Source organism: Arachis stenosperma, chromosome 9, assembly GCF_014773155.1.
Source record: "Arachis stenosperma cultivar V10309 chromosome 9, arast.V10309.gnm1.PFL2, whole genome shotgun sequence".
In the NCBI taxonomy this organism is placed as follows: Eukaryota; Viridiplantae; Streptophyta; class Magnoliopsida; order Fabales; family Fabaceae; genus Arachis; species Arachis stenosperma.
In genome coordinates, this window is record NC_080385.1 from 9,731,050 (window position 1) to 9,748,138 (window position 17,089).

The window sequence follows — 17,089 nt, forward strand, 5'->3', positions numbered from 1 at the left end:
TGCTTAAGGCTGTGTACTTTCCGAATAAAGACTTCAAAGTATCTAAGGCTAGGAAGGGAGCATCTTGGATCTGGAAAAGTCTAGTGCATGGTAAGGATTTCCTTTTGAGGAATGGAAGATGGTTGATTGGAAACGGAGATAAAGTGAGGATCATGGAAGATAATTGGATATTGAACATGAATAAGAGTCCTGATATTATGAGCAATGATGTCACGTTTGTAAAGGAGCTAATTAGTGAAGGACAGGGGTGGAATATAAGCGAGTTAAGAAAACATTTTCATGGAGATACCATGGAAAAGATCATTAGAACCCCGGTGAGTGTTATTGGTAGAGAAGATAAGTTTAGTTGGCCTCTTAGAGCAGATGGGAAGTACACTATCAAAACGGGATATCATGCGGCCAGAAGAGAGCAACATATCGTTAATGACAATAACCATCAACTAGTGATGACTTCAAGGACTTATGGAGGGTCATTTGGAAACTGAAAGTGCCTCAAAGGATTAGAACCTTTCTATGGCGGGCCTCGCATAACATTTTACCGGTCTTTCAGAATCTTTATAATAAAAGAATTTCTAACACTCCTACCTATCCTATTTGTTTGCAGGAACCAGAGACCACTGAGCATGCGTTGCTGCTCTGCCCTTGGACAAGGGCTGCGTGGTTTGGAGCCCAAATTCAGTACTGTCCTACAGCCCATGCAGTCTCATCTTTTGGGAAATGGATAATGGATCTTTTTAAAAACATGAAGGGATGCACAGGTACTGATTACGAACTATGTAGCAGCAGAATAGGTTTTTTGGTATGGGAGGTGTGGAAAGCAAGAAATCTAGCAGTGCATCACAGATCCATACCTAGTCCTTTCCTAGTGATTAACAAGGCTAAACAAATGGAAACAGAATTTGCAGACTTTGCGGAAGTACCAACTATAACCTCTATTAATGACAGAAGGACAGTTAGAAGGGTTACCTGGAGACCGCCTCTGCCAGGATGGATTAAGTGCAATGTTGATGCAGCGTTCCTTGAAGTGTTCTCTGGAGGAGCAACTCAGAGACCATGCTGGAAACCTCCTCACAGCCTCAAACTCTAAAATTGCGGCTTCTTCGCCTTTAGCTGCGGAAGCTTTAGCGGTTAGGGAAGCATTAATAATAGCTAACAACTTTCAACTGGAACGAATTATCTTTGAATCTGACAGTTTGATACTCATTCAAGCTCTTAAATCAAAAGCATCAATTGCAGAAATTCAAGTTTTTTTTAGATGATATTTTGGATTTAGCGCGCAATATATCTAATTTTGGGTTTACCTGGGTGCCTAGAGAAGGGAATGCCCTAGTGCATGAGGTAGCCAAGCTCACAGCTCATGGTTCTCTTGGACAGGATTGGCCCAGGTGCAAGCCACAAACCATCACGAAAGTATTAAAAGAAGAGCGTTTCATGTCGCTGCAATGGGCGAGCAGATCATAAGCATGGCAATTTGTTTTGGACTAGTTGAGTTTTAGTTTAATTAAGCAGTGACTTACCTTGCTTGCAGGTTGAAAGTTCAGGGCTTTTTGATTGTGGATTTTGGCACCATCCTTGTCGGGAAGGGGTGTAGTAGCATGGTTACTGTTTCTATTCTCTCCTTGCAGATCCTATGCAGTTTTCTTTCCTGTTAGATATCAGATTGGATTTTTGCTTTGTTGAATTTTAGGAGCTTTGTAGGGTTCTGTCCTGTTCTTCGCTTCCTTGACAGATTGGATCTTCCAGGTTTCCTTGTTTTGGGGTGGGTTTCTCATGTCTACTAGAGGAGCCTCAATCCATCCCAGGTTCTGTTTCATCTGAGACTATGGTCTGCATCTGCATCAGATTGATAGAGGAAGCCTGACCTTGCAACTTGGTGCTCACGGGTTGTTACTTCAGATCTGGTCTGCTGGGGATGCTTCAATAGCTTCACTCATTGCGGAAGAATTTGTCAAGAGAAACTTGTTGCAACGATGGATCTTTGCTCTGAGACAACATGCAGTGGCTGTGACCAACGGTATAGTGCGCACGATGTGGCGGTGGTGGACAACGACTTTGGTACCGGTTTGAAGCTTCAGCTGCAGAATGGGGAAGGTGATCTCTTCCATCGCTGGATTGGATATTAGGTTCGGGGATCTACTTTGCTTTGGTTTGGGTCTGTCTGTTGTGGTCTGGACCTTGACCAAAAAAAAAATTATTGAAATTTGTTCATAGTAATAAATAAAAAAAAGAGCGAAGGTTAAGAGCAAAATTGTGAAATTAAAATTTAACCGTTGGAAGGCCAGGCATGCAAAAATTGAAGCAAAATAATTATGCTAAAAGGCAAAGATATACTTGACCAAAAAAAAAAAGGCAAAAATACAGAAAATTTTCCAAATGTGCACTCTTTCAATTTTACTAGCATGTTTAGGTATTTGATCGCATGTCATTGACTTCAAAACAAAATCAATTTAGCCATATTTCATTGGATTGTTAGCCAAATAGTTACCCATATTTTGGGTTTTAGATAAATTAAAGTGTCGAACCCGTTTAAAAATTGAAATTTATGATGCATGGATATTGATATAAATACGGAACACGACATAATACACAATATATGAATATACGAATTTTAAATTTTTATAAGACATGAAATAAGATATATATATAAAATATAAAATATTTTTTAGATAAATTATAATAATATTTTAATATTTTATTAATATAAAAATATAAATTAATTTTTTAATTTTTGTAATGTCCTTTTAATTATATAAAATATTTTTTTATTTTAATAAATAATAATATATACTATTTTTAAACTTATTTCAGAAATATATGTTAAGGATAAGGCTGAATATACTAACATGCGATAATATTTAAGTATCAGCATATTTAAACGTGTCCAAAACAATTTATTTTTATTAAAATACGATTAGACACAAAAGACACACATCGAAGAAATGTCATGAATAAGGATGTACGCAGATCGGATCAGATCGTATATGATCAAAATCTCGATCCGATTCACACTAAAACTATCAGAATCTAATATTCGCTGTTTTTAAGTTTAGATCCGATCCGATTCGCAAAACATAAAAATTATTTTTTAAAAACTTATTTTTATTAAAAAATCAATAAAATTCTTTTTTTATTCTTTTAAACATATTTACTTTTAAAATAATATTAAATATATTTTTTAAATAATAAAAATAAAATAATACAACATAAATAATAATTATTAATTAAAATAAAATATAAAATATATTTATTTATTTATTTTTATAAATCGATGAATATACAAATATATACACAAAATCTATAATCCAATTTTATTAATACGCAAATCAAATCTAATTTGATTCAATAATCTTACACCGAATCTATATCTACAATTTTTGAATGGAATAAGCAAAATATGTAAATCAATTCGGACCCATGAATACCCGAGTCGTGAGTAAGGTTGGAAATGTATCCCACTCGCGCAAACACAGGACAAGAGTGAAGTACGATGAGTGTGGCTAACTTATTCTTGTCCGAACACACCAACAAACTCGGCTTCCATTTCCGCTTTTACCCAACGAGCCGCCTTGCTCTTTAACCCCCAAAACCTCTCCAACCCTCGTTTCTCTTCACTTTCTCTCGCGTTTTTCTTCAATGGGCACGTCAGTCTTTACAATTCACCTCGCATACATGTTTCCCATTCTCACAATCCATTCTCTCCAATTATTCTTCATTTTGTTATGCGTCGGATCCTCCAATCGGTCGTTTTTCTTTGTTTTTTTCGTTTGAGAATTATGATCTGTGCTGTGCATTGTTTTATCCATATAATAGAAATATGCTAACTTTGAGTTATGGCTTCCTTCAATTTGTTCATTATGTGTTTAATTATTTAATTTATTATTGTTATTTTATTTGCCAGTGTGCTCTTCCCCCGCCCTCTTTAGAATTCCTTTTGAGATGGGTTGGTTTAGCTTAATTTGTATTTAGAATAAAAATAAATGGCAGTTTTAGGTTTAAAAGTTAGTAAAAACAAAACCTGCATTGATATGTGATTACATTGAGATGTCACAATGGGTGATTTACATTGAGACTGAGGTTGTGAGGTTCCAATTTGTAGTCTTGCATTGTGCCTTTAAAAATTTTGACTTAGATGAAGTAGTTAAAAATTGAATGTTTTTCCTAAAGTATGGCAAAGCAATTGTACTTTTTTTCTCTTAAAGAAAATGGGACAGTTGATGTTAATGCTTATGTGAATTTTGTTTGAATGCTAGATATCGAGGAGGACATTCGTTCTTTACAGCTTGATTCTGCGGGTAACTAAATATCCTTGCAATCTTCTCAATATCTTTTAGTGGTTTTCAACTATACGAGAGTGTTTAGGTTCCTAGTTCTAATATCCCCCCAATGCAGAAGAGACTAATGGACCTGTAAAGCTAGAGGATGTGAAGCCAGGAGTAGTTGATAAATCTGAACATATGGATGAAGGTTGGTAGTAAAAAAGTGGTTGATTCCCATTATTTTTGAAGGAGTATGCATTTCCAAGGAAGAACACTTGAAGTCAAAACAGAAAGTAGAAGAAAAGTCAAAGGTATTTTGTTTGTTGCAGGATTTTATGTAAAAAGATGTCATTCAGGCTCGGGTATGAAAATTTAGTTTAATTCTTAGCTACCGTCATGATTTTCAGGAGAAGGAAATAGAGTGGGGCAAGGGCTTGGCTCAGAAGAGGGAAGCTGAGGCTCAGCTGAGGAACTTGAAATTGAGAAGGACAAGCTTTTGCCCGCAACAGGTATACAAAGAGGAACTAGCTTCTTGCCTAAGTTTTTGACTCATTTATAATGTAAATTGACAAAGTTTTTTATTTTGTCTCTTGAATCAATTGAATATTTTATCTCTTTTTTATGGCTTTTCTATATATGGCGATCTCCTAGATTTACTGTTACATTTTATGAACATGGATTACTCTACCAAACTCTCAATGCTACTATGTTTTCTAAGCAAAATAAATGGATTTCCATGGCAATTTGAAATTGGCAAAGGTAGCAAGGTTAAGTATGAACTGGACAAGGCAGTGGTTCACATCTTTCATTGCTTAAATTGTTCTTCTGTAGGTGTTGTTTCCAATTCAGCGCTTTTAGTTTGTGATTGTTAATGTTCTTTTTAGCATATCATGTAATATCATGCAATCATTTGCCGCCTTACTATACATTGCTACTTAGCAAGTGCATGTCGAAAAAGGATACTTACAAAGTGCTTTTTTTTATGATTGATAGTTTTTCATGTATACTGAAGCATAACTAACTCGTTAGTTGAATATCATAGGTTGATTATGTTCTTTTTTTTTTTTATGGTTTTTGCTTATTAGTTCTCTGTTGTGCATTTTGTGTTAAATGAAAAATAACTTCTATATATTAATGCCAAAGTTTCACATTACAAGTTATGTGAAAGAAATACAATATAGAATCTCTGTTGCCTGAGCTATTTTTTCTGCATTATAAATAAACAAATATTAGCAACTCATTAAAACTCACGTAGGATATTAGTCCGATAAAAATCTAGATTAGAATTTACCAATGCATATCTCATTAGCATTTTCTCTATACAGAACCTCTAGATAGAAGAACAGAAAATGAAACAGTAAGGTTTCTAATATTTGAAGGTGTATCATATGTTTACTAACTATGTATCCCTGCAATGAAGTTACATTCCCTTACATTCCCCCCCATTATATGTTTCGCGAAGTACAGGTGTACCATAGCAAAACAATTGTGTTTCTAAGGTTACACATTAACAGGAAGTAATAGGTTTGTTGATCGAATTATTGTATTGGTTCTAATATTATGTTATTATGTTTGTTAGTAGGTAAGACACATATTGGCTGTTTTATCTTCCATTGTTTAAACGATTAATTTCTTCAGTAGGTTTTTTGATCGAGAAGGAAAGCTTCGAGCTATTTATGGTGGTGGCCGGTGTCATCATTTGTTCTCAACTTTTTGTGCTGATGGCATTCCTTCCTGTGGTTTTGGATTTGGTGATGCAATTGTAGTGTAAGTAAATCTATAACTTTTATGAATTACTTACTTCCTCCATCTTTCTCACTTTAATTTAAGTTTAGCACTAGGTGCATGACGCAAATCATGGGAAATTATGCAATTTATTATCTACAGTTCTTTAGAAAGCCATATCTTTTGATGTGATGTAATGGGTTTAAAGGCTTTTAACTCCAATAATATTCTCTTTCCTATTCCAAATTGTACAACTTGCAGTTAAATTGGTTTGTACTGAGATTTTTTAGCAATTTTAGAGCAAAGAAGATTACACCAAAGAAGTAAAAAAGTAAGAAGGGAGCAAAGAGGATAATGTATTTAAAGAAGGTTACTTACGTATGTTTTCAACTAATTCCATGCTTTTGTTGCTTTTTTATCGGACATAATTTGCTGGATACTGTTACTCTTCTTATTTTGACGAGAAATTGTTTTCTTAAAGTTTTGAGTGATTTCTTTTCTCATTCCTTATACTGAGTGTAATTCTTTTTGAAAAGCTTTGTGCAATGGGGGTATGCTACTACGAAGAAGGTGAATTTTTTCCTTATATACTGAAGAGGCGTGGCAGTTCCTGATTTCCTGGAAGGTGATGTGTGTGGCGCTTGTTTTCTGAGACCCAGGCAAAGGCTGCTCAATGTGCAGAAGCTGTGAAAATGATGCTGGTAAATGGTAATTATGTGGGATTAATTAGCGCATATGATTAATTTGTTCGGCTATTTTGCTCTATGACGCCCAATTTTTGGTAAACTGTTTTTTTTTGGGGGCTTAGAGTTCTTGTTGATCCATGAAATAAACAAACATGGCTTTTGTCTTAATAATAATAATAATAATTATATCAAAGGTTTACTGTGCCCACCCACTTTAACATTTTAGCAAGTTTCGATAAAATTTCAAAAATAAATTATTCACCACCCAACTATTTTAATGTCCAACTTTTGCCCTTTTTTTTTCCCAAATTTTCGGTTATTTTGAATTTAAACCACACTTTTCTTTTATATATCTATTTTTTTTACATTTTGATTTTCAAATTTCATATAAATTTATGTGCAAAGATATTAGACCGTTGAAAATATGAGTTTAATTTTGAAGTATTGACAATTTAAAATATTGTCCGAAATCATACAATTATATCTGTCTTTTTTTATGACTATTAACGCAATTAACTTAAACGAGAATTATTTTTATTAATGTGTCATTACGTAATTGGATATATGTGTAAAATTTTTTACATTGATAATATATCAAAATTAAATTCCAAAAATATTGGTGGAAAACTTTTGATTAGTTAAATATCATATTATAAAACTTATTTATCCATAATTTATGAATTAAACATTTACCTAGTCACTAAAATTAATTTTAAATACCTGTTTAAATTTCTTATGACGATGGCTTACTTTAAAAAATATTTTTTGTGTCATAAATAATAATAATAATAATAATAATAATAATAATAATAATAATAATAATAATAAATAAAAGCAAATACATTAAAAAAATTATTTTAATTACCTGTTTAAATTTCTTATCATGACTTTCTTTGAAAAATTATATCCTTGCTTTTTAAATAATTGATTATTTGACAATAAATTAGTCTTACATTTCTTTATTTGTACTACAGAACCATGTTCATTCCAAAAGCTTAAGGTGATTTTGGGGTTCACCAAAGATCAAACTCTTGACCTTTTGGATTTAGAGCTCTAATACCATGTCATGAAACCACTCATCCTAAAAGTTTAAGCTGATGGGAAAAGGTAACACTAATGGTCTAATACTGAATCTGACATTCTTAAACCTCTATTGTACACATTGTACAATTATTCTATTGGCTCCCTATACTTCCTCAAAAGATTATTTTCCTAGCAAACAGCTTTTGTATTTTCGTCATGAAAATGTAAATTACATCAGTTTGTTCTCCATGAATTAAACCAACAACAAAAACGTAGCCCACACTTACAAAATATAATTCGGCTAGCCTAATAAACATAATATCAAGCATTAAGAGAACATTAATCTATTGTATTGTACCTAATCACGCTCACCGTAGCATCCGCCAAATTTGCTATTCATGTTGTTCTCTAGTGTTTTTCAATTTCTCATCTCCAGTTAGCTATTCTGTGGCACCTATGAAGAAATCTGAGTTGTTCACTCAATGGGAAGCTTGCAATCGAGGAGTTCCCAGTGATAGCAGCGGCCAAGGTTTTGAAAATCTTAAGAAAAATGAGACAATTGCTTCATGTAATTCAGGTATTTTTTTACTAAATTCTTAATTTACTTTTGCAAATTTTGAGTCGGCAACTTCATCTAAGTACATTATTGATTCTCCTCTAATTTTATCCAAACTTTTTCTTTTCTTTTTTTTTTTTATTATCATTGTCTCAAAATACCATTTTATATATAGAAAAAAAAAGACCTTTTGTTCTTTTTGTTAACCCGATGATTATTATGTTGAAATTTTGATACAAATATTTGGATATTTCTTATTGTGGTACTTTTACGATGAATTAATTTCTATTGTGTTTGGTATATATTAGAACTCTTGAAAGAATAATATTACGAATTTTTCTTTTAATTTTTTATAAAATTTTATAATCAATTACTCTTTGTTTCATGGGAAATAAATGGTTGGATGTTCTTGAATTTTCCAAAATGTTTTTTTCGATTGAAACTATTATCACTTATCCTACTGCAATGTTTGAGGAGAAGATATTTATAAAATAATTGTTGGTCGAATATTTTTCGACAAAATAAGTTGATTAATGTAAATCGAATCGAAGAGAAGGAGATCGATAATTGAAAGCTTTAATTTGCTAAAAGTTAAGGAAGTTCGAGTTTAATGAGTTGAAATCTCAAGAACGAAGACATGTTGTGTGAAGGTAGCAGTTATTTGAATCTGTATGTGGCGGGAATAGTTATTTTGTATTTGCTAAAAAAACCACATTTGGTAATGTGAGATTGGTAGAATTGTTCTATAAATAGTCAAAGCTTGAAAGGAACAAAGGTTTAAATTTTTCTTCAAAAAACATTCTTACACTCTCGTATTCTTAGAAACTTTTTGAGTTTGCTTAGAGCTTTTTTTTTTTTGTAAGATTTTTTCTCTGTCTTTTAAATTCCTTATAATTTTTTTTTTTTGCAATTTATTCTTCTTTTGCAAATCTTTGTTTTCTTCTTATATATTTTTGCCTTGTGTTTCAAATTCAAAGTCTTTTGACTTTTGTTTGAGGCATTTTATTGCTTTCATTTAATTTAAAGTCATTCAATTTGTTTCCATTAATTTTAATTTCTAATCATTAAATTTCTTTTACATTTCAAGTCTTGTCCTTATCTTTTTGTTCACAAAATAGGATTTTTGGTGCACATTTAGAAACTAGTACTCATAGAAAGGAATAGATTTTGCTCCCAAAATTTAGATATCGAACTAATTCAGATTTACTAAAAATCTGCATAACAGTAAATAAGAGTAAAAGTTCTTATGTTATAAAGAAAATATCAATAGAAACTTGTAATGTAATAGAGCAAAAGTCTCTGGTAGGTTACTCCAGACAAATTTATTGGATGATAAAACCCGAAGGAGTATGACATAAAAAAGTAAAAACCATTGTTCTCACCCTAGTGGATACACTACATTTTTCATTTTACGACACTCCTAAACTTTAGGGTATAATTGAGTCTTCTCTTAGAGCTGGCAACCCACAGAGTACGATAGGGTTTGGACTTTATCGTAATTTTACTAGCGAGTTGAAAACTTTTTTAAAATTCTACCATATCCTACCTGCGGGTTGAGAATCTCTCAATCCTAACCCTAACCGCACCCTAAAGTTCTAAATCCTATTTTACCCGATTCTACCCACAAAAAAATAAAAAATTTTTAAACAAACATAAAATTCAACCATTCCAAATTTCATACATATTAATAAAATAGAAAATAAAAAACTAAGTTCAAATTAAAATTAAAAACAATAAAATCTTAAAAAAATCCAACATAAAATTAAAAATAATATGATCATCAATTAGTTTAGTGGTTATTTCAAATTTTTACAAAAAGAAGATTGTGAGTTCAATAGTCACTTTTTTCACTATATACATAATTTTTACATATATATTATATAATATATTAAGGGTGCGGCTAAGATAAGATAGAGTATATATTGAACCCGTACCCTACCCTATCCGCAGGCAAATTCGCACTGTACCCTACCCTACCCGAAACGGGTCGAGTAGACAACCCTACCCGAATGGGTTGGTCCGGATTGAGTACCCGCGGTAGGGTATATATTGCCAGCCCTATTTTCTCACTCTCGTAGGTGAAAACACACTGCATTTCCTTTTACGTTACTCCTCTTGGTTGCAAAAATAATGTTTTCATTGTTCTCATCCTCACCAGTCAAATTAAGGTATGCTCTTCAAATGCCAAAGCTCTTTCCTTATTCTGTTCCCCATTCCACTCTCCGTCTTTGCTTCCCTTCAACATCATCCCTACACTCTCACTCTCATCCCCAATCACTTGATGAAGCTGTTGATTCCTTCACTCGCATGCTCTCTATGCGTCCTCCTCCATCCATCATCCAATTCACCAAGATTTTGGGATCTCTTGCCAAGACCAACCATTTCCCCACCGCCATTTCCCTTTTTCAGCAATTGCAAGCCAGGGGAATCACTCCCAACTTATTTACTTTGAGCATAGTAATTAATTGTTGTTGCGGCATGGGTCGTATGGCGCTTGCTTTCTCTGTACTGGCCAAGGTTTTTAGGATGGGTTTTCAGCCTGATACGGTAACATTGAATACACTCATTAAAGGTCTCTGTCTCGGTGGTAAGGTTGAAAAAGCACTGCACCTTCACGAGAGAATGCTGGATCAAGGGTTTCGGTTTAATGAAGTCACTTACGGGACCTTAATCAATGGACTCTGTAAGACCGGACACACAGCAGCTGCTATTCAAGTGTTGAGAAAGATCCCACTGTATGGGATTGTTCCTAATGTCGTAATGTACAGCTCAATTATTGATAGTCTGTGCAAGGATACACTTGTAAGTGAGGCTATTCATTTATACCTTGAAATGCTTGCTAAGGGAATTTCTCCCGACGTTATCACTTACACTACTATAGTTGATGGATTGTGCCTTGTGGGTCAACTTAAGGAAGCCATTGATTTACTAAATCATATGATGCTGAAAAACATTATTCCAAATGTTTGTACCTATAGTACTTTGATTGATGGACTATGTAAGAAAGGAAGAATCAAAGATGCTGAGAATGTGTTTGCTATTATGATAAAAAAAGGTGTGAAACCAGAAGTGGTTATTTATAATAGTTTAATGGATGGATATTGTTTGGTTAATGAGGTAGATAAGGCAAAATATGTATTCAGCACAATGGCTCAAAGTAGAGTGTCTCCTGATGTTTGGAGTTACAATATCATGATCAATGGGTTGTGCAAAAGTAAAATGGTTGATGACGCCTTGAATATCTTTGAAGACATGTGTTGCAAGAACCTGTTTCCTGATCTGGTAACTTACAATACCCTAATTGATGGCTTGGCAAAATCAAGGAGAATCGATGATGCTTTGGAGCTTCTTCAAAAGATGCACGATGAAGGTCATCATCCGGCTGATCTAGTCACTTTCAACACTCTTATAGATGGCCTGTGCAAAAATGGAAGAATTAAGGATGCAAAAGAGATTTTTGAACATCTTTCCACTAAAGTCTATAATCTAGACACTTGGACATATAATATTATGATTGGTGCATTTTGCAAAGAGGGCCTCCTTGATGAAGCATTGTCATACTTGTCAAAAATGAAAGACAATGGTTGCTTGCCAGATGTTGTGACTTATGGAATAACCATCAGTGCTTTACTTGAAAAAGGTGAAAAAATTAAGGCTGAGAAACTTGTTCATGAAATGATATCTAAAGGTCTAGCTACATAAAGAAAAAAAGTAGGTGAGATTGTTAGACATCGCAAAATGTTTGAATCTGGTGTTACATAGCAATGATTTTATAATGATCATATTCCTCTTTTCTTTCTTTTAAATTGTTCTTGCCATTTATGGAAAAATTGTTTCTATTGGAGATATAGTTATTTGAAGGTTGAATCATTTTGTCAAACATTTACTTTTTGTGTTCAAGCCTTTATGGTATTTGCTCTAGCTCTACTATACAGATGCTAAACATAGTGAATCATTATGGACATGCATATGTGATCCCAATGGATTCTCTAAACTGGCGGTAGGTGGCCATAGCTCTAGTTGCTTTAATCCTGCAAATGCCTGAGAGGTATCTTCCTTTTTCCTTTTTGCTTCCATCTTGAAAGTTCATTAATGCTGCTAAATCAATTATTACTGAGCTTCTGCTAATATATATAGATAGGTTATAGATTATATATAGATAGATTAGATGCTTCTATTAATCTATCTACTGTTTGATTTGAGAGCTACGAGTATATCTATTGTTTTGAAACTTGTTCTTCACCTAATATATAGGGGGTTCTCTAGGTTACAGAGTTCAATGTATCTATACAAACTAGAATTCATGTAGTTCACATGGAAGGAGATCTATGTTATCCTAGCATTGTCAGTTGTTACTCAGCTATGCAGCACGGATTCAGATTGATAGGATTCAACCAATCAGTTTCATAGGTTTGATCTGCTTTCTACTGTTAGCTTCTTTCTCCTGGCATGGTCAGAGAAGTGGGTGAAGTCAAAGAGAGTGGGTGAGTTACTCGTTGCCCACTCTCCTTCTCTCTTCTCCTCCCCATCTTACCCTTTTTTTAATTTTTTCTCTAAAACTCAGATGCCCTTTCTTCATCAAATTTTGAAACCTCGCGGTACCAATTCTTTTTCTTCAACCTATCACAGAAGTTACTTCAGGAAAATGCCGCAGCTCGATTCTAACACACTTCGCGCATTCACGCTCCGTTGAGCTGCTCACTGTCTCAATCGTCGAAGGCGATTACGAGGAGCATGGGCAACCCGACGCGATGACGAAGCTGGTGGAGTTTCCAAGTGTGGAAGTGAAGGAGAATGATGTCTGTGCTCACTGTTTTTGCCTGCGACGTGTCGGTCTGGAGAGAGTTTAGTTTTGGAGGGAATACTGTAGAGCCTCGTTTATTGGACTGCTTAATCTTTATATATTAAATAGATAGATATGAAAAGCTAGGCTTTGCCCTCATTTTCTTCCCTCCATATTCACTCTTCTCAAACCCTTTTGTGCCGTTGCGTCTTTCTCCGCCAGATCTCTTCCTACTTTCATTGTCGTCGCTGCAGCGATGCCTAGTTTTGACTCTCCCAACTGGGGTGGCCGGCCAAGCACGTGAGCGACACTTTCTTTAAGTTCTTCGAAGAAAATTGCCATGTCTATTGTCGGTCCAGTCCCATTGTTCCATTCAATGACCCTAGCCTATTGTTCAGCAACACTGGTTTGTACACTTTTTGTTTCTGTTATAATTGAATACACTTTGTTGGTTTCAGCTGTTATCAATTTTTTTTTTTTTTGACATTGTAGTTTGTTCATGTGAATTGCTTTCGTTACTTTGAGTGTGGTTTGACTATTTTTTGGATTGATTCATATTTAATGTATTAACTAATTAGGAATTTTAAGATGATTTTGTTATTGTTAAAATGGTCTCACTACTCACTAGATGCTCAGAAATAAGCATTTTAAGTATTATGATTAGCTTCAAATACTCTAATATGAGGAAAAAGAAAGACTCAGTGCTAACTTATTGGCATATAAAGTAAATCTAAATAGTGAGAGATGTCTTTCTCTAGCACTTTCATTTGTTGATAATTCACTGATTCTGCATCTATTATTTGTGTTGATTTATTGCTTTAGGTGTATCCTGAGGTTCACTCAACAATTTATTTTGAATAGCTTTTTGATATGTTAATTATATTCAAACTATTGAAACTTATTTGCAGGATAAGTTGAGGGAGAGAGAACGGGAGCTCCGAAAAGGAAGGAAAGAGAAGAGCATGAAATGGAAAGGGTGTGGGTGAAAATCCAAAGAAAGGAGGCAATCACTTTTTTTTAAGCTTTACTTGTGGAGACAATCAAAGACCCTTTGGTATCACTTTCATTCTATATTTGGTACCATAAACTCTTCCACTAATGGTACCTGAACTTAACATGTGGACTTGGAGATGTTGTTGGTTCCTTACCAAAGACTTTGGCTCAGCATGGACATAGAGTTATGGTAATATGTTGTATCCAATATAGCTTGGTAGAATACTTTGATAGTTTCTAAGGTTCTTTTATATGAATGTTTTCTTTTAAAACTTATTGCTCTCTTTTCTTTATTCTTTGTAGGTTGTAGCACCTTGATATGGTAATTATACCGAAGGACAAGATATGGGAGTATAGAAAAGAAACAAAGTAGATGGTCAGGTGTGCAGCAGCCACTCTATTTCTAATCAGTTATAATTTGTAACTCTTTTAATTGCTATTGCTTTGACTTTGTAATTCATTATTTTTTTCATTTTACAGGACATGGAATTATTATATTTCCAGGCTTATACTGACGGTGTTGATTTTGTTTTTATTGACAATCTAATACTTAGCCATATAGAGAATAACATATATGGTGAAAACCGAGTGGTAAGTTTGATATAAACTATAACATTGCCTAATACCTAATGATAGTGTAAGGAATATATTATGTGAGGTTACCTCCTAACAATAACAATAACAAATGTTATGCTATTTAATTTCATTAAAGTGACGTCATTATTGCTACCCCCTTATTGTTAGGCACCATGGATGGAATCTAAGCATAAGCTAGAAAAGGATCGTCAAGGACGTGCAACTAATCCTAATCTAGATCTAGCTGACACTGAAAAGATCTTTCGGTAACATATCAAGATGCTTTAGGAAGTAAGTGACTATGAACTATTTTGTGTGGGTTTTTCTTAGAAGTTAAGGCTCTCCGCAGTTTTTTGGTTTGTAAAAGAGTGTGCTTATTGTATGAATCAGTAACAATATATGCAGTAGTTGCATCTTCAATTTCATGATTTCCTTTTTAATTTTCTGTTTTTACACATTCAAACTTTTATATTATAATATGGAATTTTGTTATTGCTGTTAAATTTTGTTATAATGTTTTGTTTGTTTTGAGTTTGGAGGTTCTTTGTTGCCAATCTCTGAACACATGTACCTTACGTCTCCTGTTAGGTATAGCTAGCAGGCATTTTACATCAACAATGGATGGTGTTGGAGCACTTTTAATTCATTAGCTAATTATATAACTAACTCGATCCCTATATATAAGACCAATATATGGCATTGAGATTAATGTTTCGACAGCCTAGCATTGCCCTTTAAATTCATAATTAAGCTATTATATTATTCATAATTAACCCCCCATTGAACAAGGCCAGCTAGAACGTTTATATAAGCCTAGACAAGACAAGAAGAATCTCTGCCAATTTAGACAAATAATTAAGGAAATGTAGAAGAGTATAGTTGGATCAGTTGTGCTATTTTTGAATATGTTTAAATGTCAATTTTTGAAATTTATAATAGAAGCATTATAAATTTGAAGTAGTCTTTTTATTTTCAATTTTTTTTCTAAATTATTCATTTTATTATGTTAAAGTTTGAATGTATGTCTTTTTAAAGAAAAGAAAAAAAATCTCTATAATTAATTTGTTAAAAGTAAAAATGATAGCGTTTTTCTTCTATAATTAATTTTTTATTTTTATAAGATGCCACTGTAGGTGTAACTAGCTAGGTCTTGGTAAAAAAGAAAAAAGATCATAGTAAGTAAAACTACAAATATATATATATATATATATATATATATATATATATATATATATATATATATATATATATATATATATATATATATATGCCATATTTTTTTATTTGGTTATGTTGTTGCAGCTAATGCGATTGTGTTTATAGTCTACTTCCAAGAGTAACTTTTCGCTTCATCCATAATACTAGAGAGGAACTTGAGGTGATTTCAAAGCTTTCACTGCACTTCTTCAACTCCCTCCTTCTTCTTTTTGTTTCCTTGGATTTTTTTAATTCAGGTATTTTCTTGCTTTTAAGTCTGGAAATTTTTTCAGTCTTTGAAATTTGGATAGAATTTTAATCTCTATTTTTGTCTTGATTTTCAAAGTGATTATTGTATTAGGCATGTATTCTTTATCGGAAACTATTTTGAGTTTTAATAGCTGGAACAATTTTTTTATTTTGTAAACAATGTATGAAAAGCATTAATTAATAGTTAATGAAAAAGAAGCCAGTGGTGTATAATAGTTTATGAGAATATTCGGACAAAATTGTATTATTTGTTAGTGCAAGTATATCAACAAATTTAATGTATGCATGAAAGTTTTAAGGAAATTGTGATATGCTTTTTATATTTCATTTTTGTTATTTTTTTCTCTTTTTATATTTTATTTGTTGTTGTTGTTGTTATACATTCAAGTTTTTTTATCAATTAAGTCCGACCAAATTAAATAATAAGACTTAGAATAATACTAGTTATAACTGATTTTTGTTATGTTAAACTAACTTGATTGGACTTGGTTAACAAAAAAAATTGGATGTATAGCATTATTCACTAAATTTAATAGAAAAGAATCAGACTAAGGCCGTGCGAACAGGGGTGGTGATTTCCAACAATAGGGCGGGTATCCGCGGGAATTTACCCGCCAGAAGATGGATTTGGCGGTGATTTTCCCTCTGCGAGGACGGGGGCAGGGACATGTAGTCCTGTATAATAAATGGGACGGGGATAGAGGTCCCTGTCCCGTGGAGACCCGTATAATATCGTGTAAAAAAATGACTAAACTACCCTTAATGAAAACCTAAATAGCCACACTCCCTCTTCTCAGGCCACCACAAATCCTATCAGAGGAGATACACTCCCTCTCTCCTCTCACCGCCGTCCGCCACCCTCTTCCCCCCCCTCACCGCCGCACTCTCCCTAAGCACTGCCTCTCCCTCTCACTCTCAAAGTCATCGGCATCGCGCTTCTCCCTCGCACTGCTTCTCCCTTCGTCGTCGTCCAGAGGAGAGGAGAGCTGTCTTCACGCCGCACGCCTGAGAAGAGAATCGTAGC

General features: G+C 33.6%; 1 protein-coding gene across 13 annotated transcripts; it reads left to right on the forward strand.

Annotated features, from left to right (window-relative positions):
- The first annotated feature begins 3,411 nt into the window (after window positions 1-3,411).
- Window positions 3,412-15,101, forward strand: LOC130948696 (putative pentatricopeptide repeat-containing protein At1g12700, mitochondrial). Of its 13 annotated transcripts, XR_009073169.1 has the most exons (12): window positions 3,436-4,292; window positions 4,390-4,567; window positions 4,664-4,765; window positions 5,898-6,023; window positions 6,518-6,682; window positions 7,642-7,774; window positions 8,127-8,267; window positions 12,251-12,294; window positions 13,938-14,212; window positions 14,326-14,403; window positions 14,503-14,613; window positions 14,767-15,101. XR_009073169.1 is itself a non-coding variant. In XM_057877540.1 (6 exons), exons 1-2 carry the CDS (start codon window positions 10,377-10,379, stop codon window positions 12,289-12,291), a joined length of 1,551 nt encoding a protein of 516 aa, XP_057733523.1. In that variant the 5' UTR covers window positions 9,307-10,376; the 3' UTR covers window positions 12,292-12,294; window positions 13,938-14,212; window positions 14,326-14,403; window positions 14,503-14,613; window positions 14,767-15,101. The 13 variants fall into 13 exon arrangements, 1 of the variants encoding a protein (XP_057733523.1); XR_009073163.1 differs by lacking the exon at window positions 12,251-12,294 and having other exon boundaries at window positions 3,412-3,641; window positions 4,251-4,292; window positions 7,642-8,267; XR_009073167.1 differs by having other exon boundaries at window positions 3,432-4,292; window positions 7,642-8,267; window positions 12,169-12,294.
- Window positions 15,102-17,089: the final 1,988 nt, after the last annotated feature.

Coding starts and splice junctions, on each gene's coding strand:
- LOC130948696 (XM_057877540.1), top strand. CDS start 10,377: ATGTTTTCATTGTTCTCATCCTCACCAGTCAAATTAAGGTATGCTCTT. Junction 11,887..12,250: donor CAGTGCTTTACTTGAAAAAG/GTGAAAAAATTA, acceptor AACTGGCGGTAG/GTGGCCATAGCTCTAGTTGC.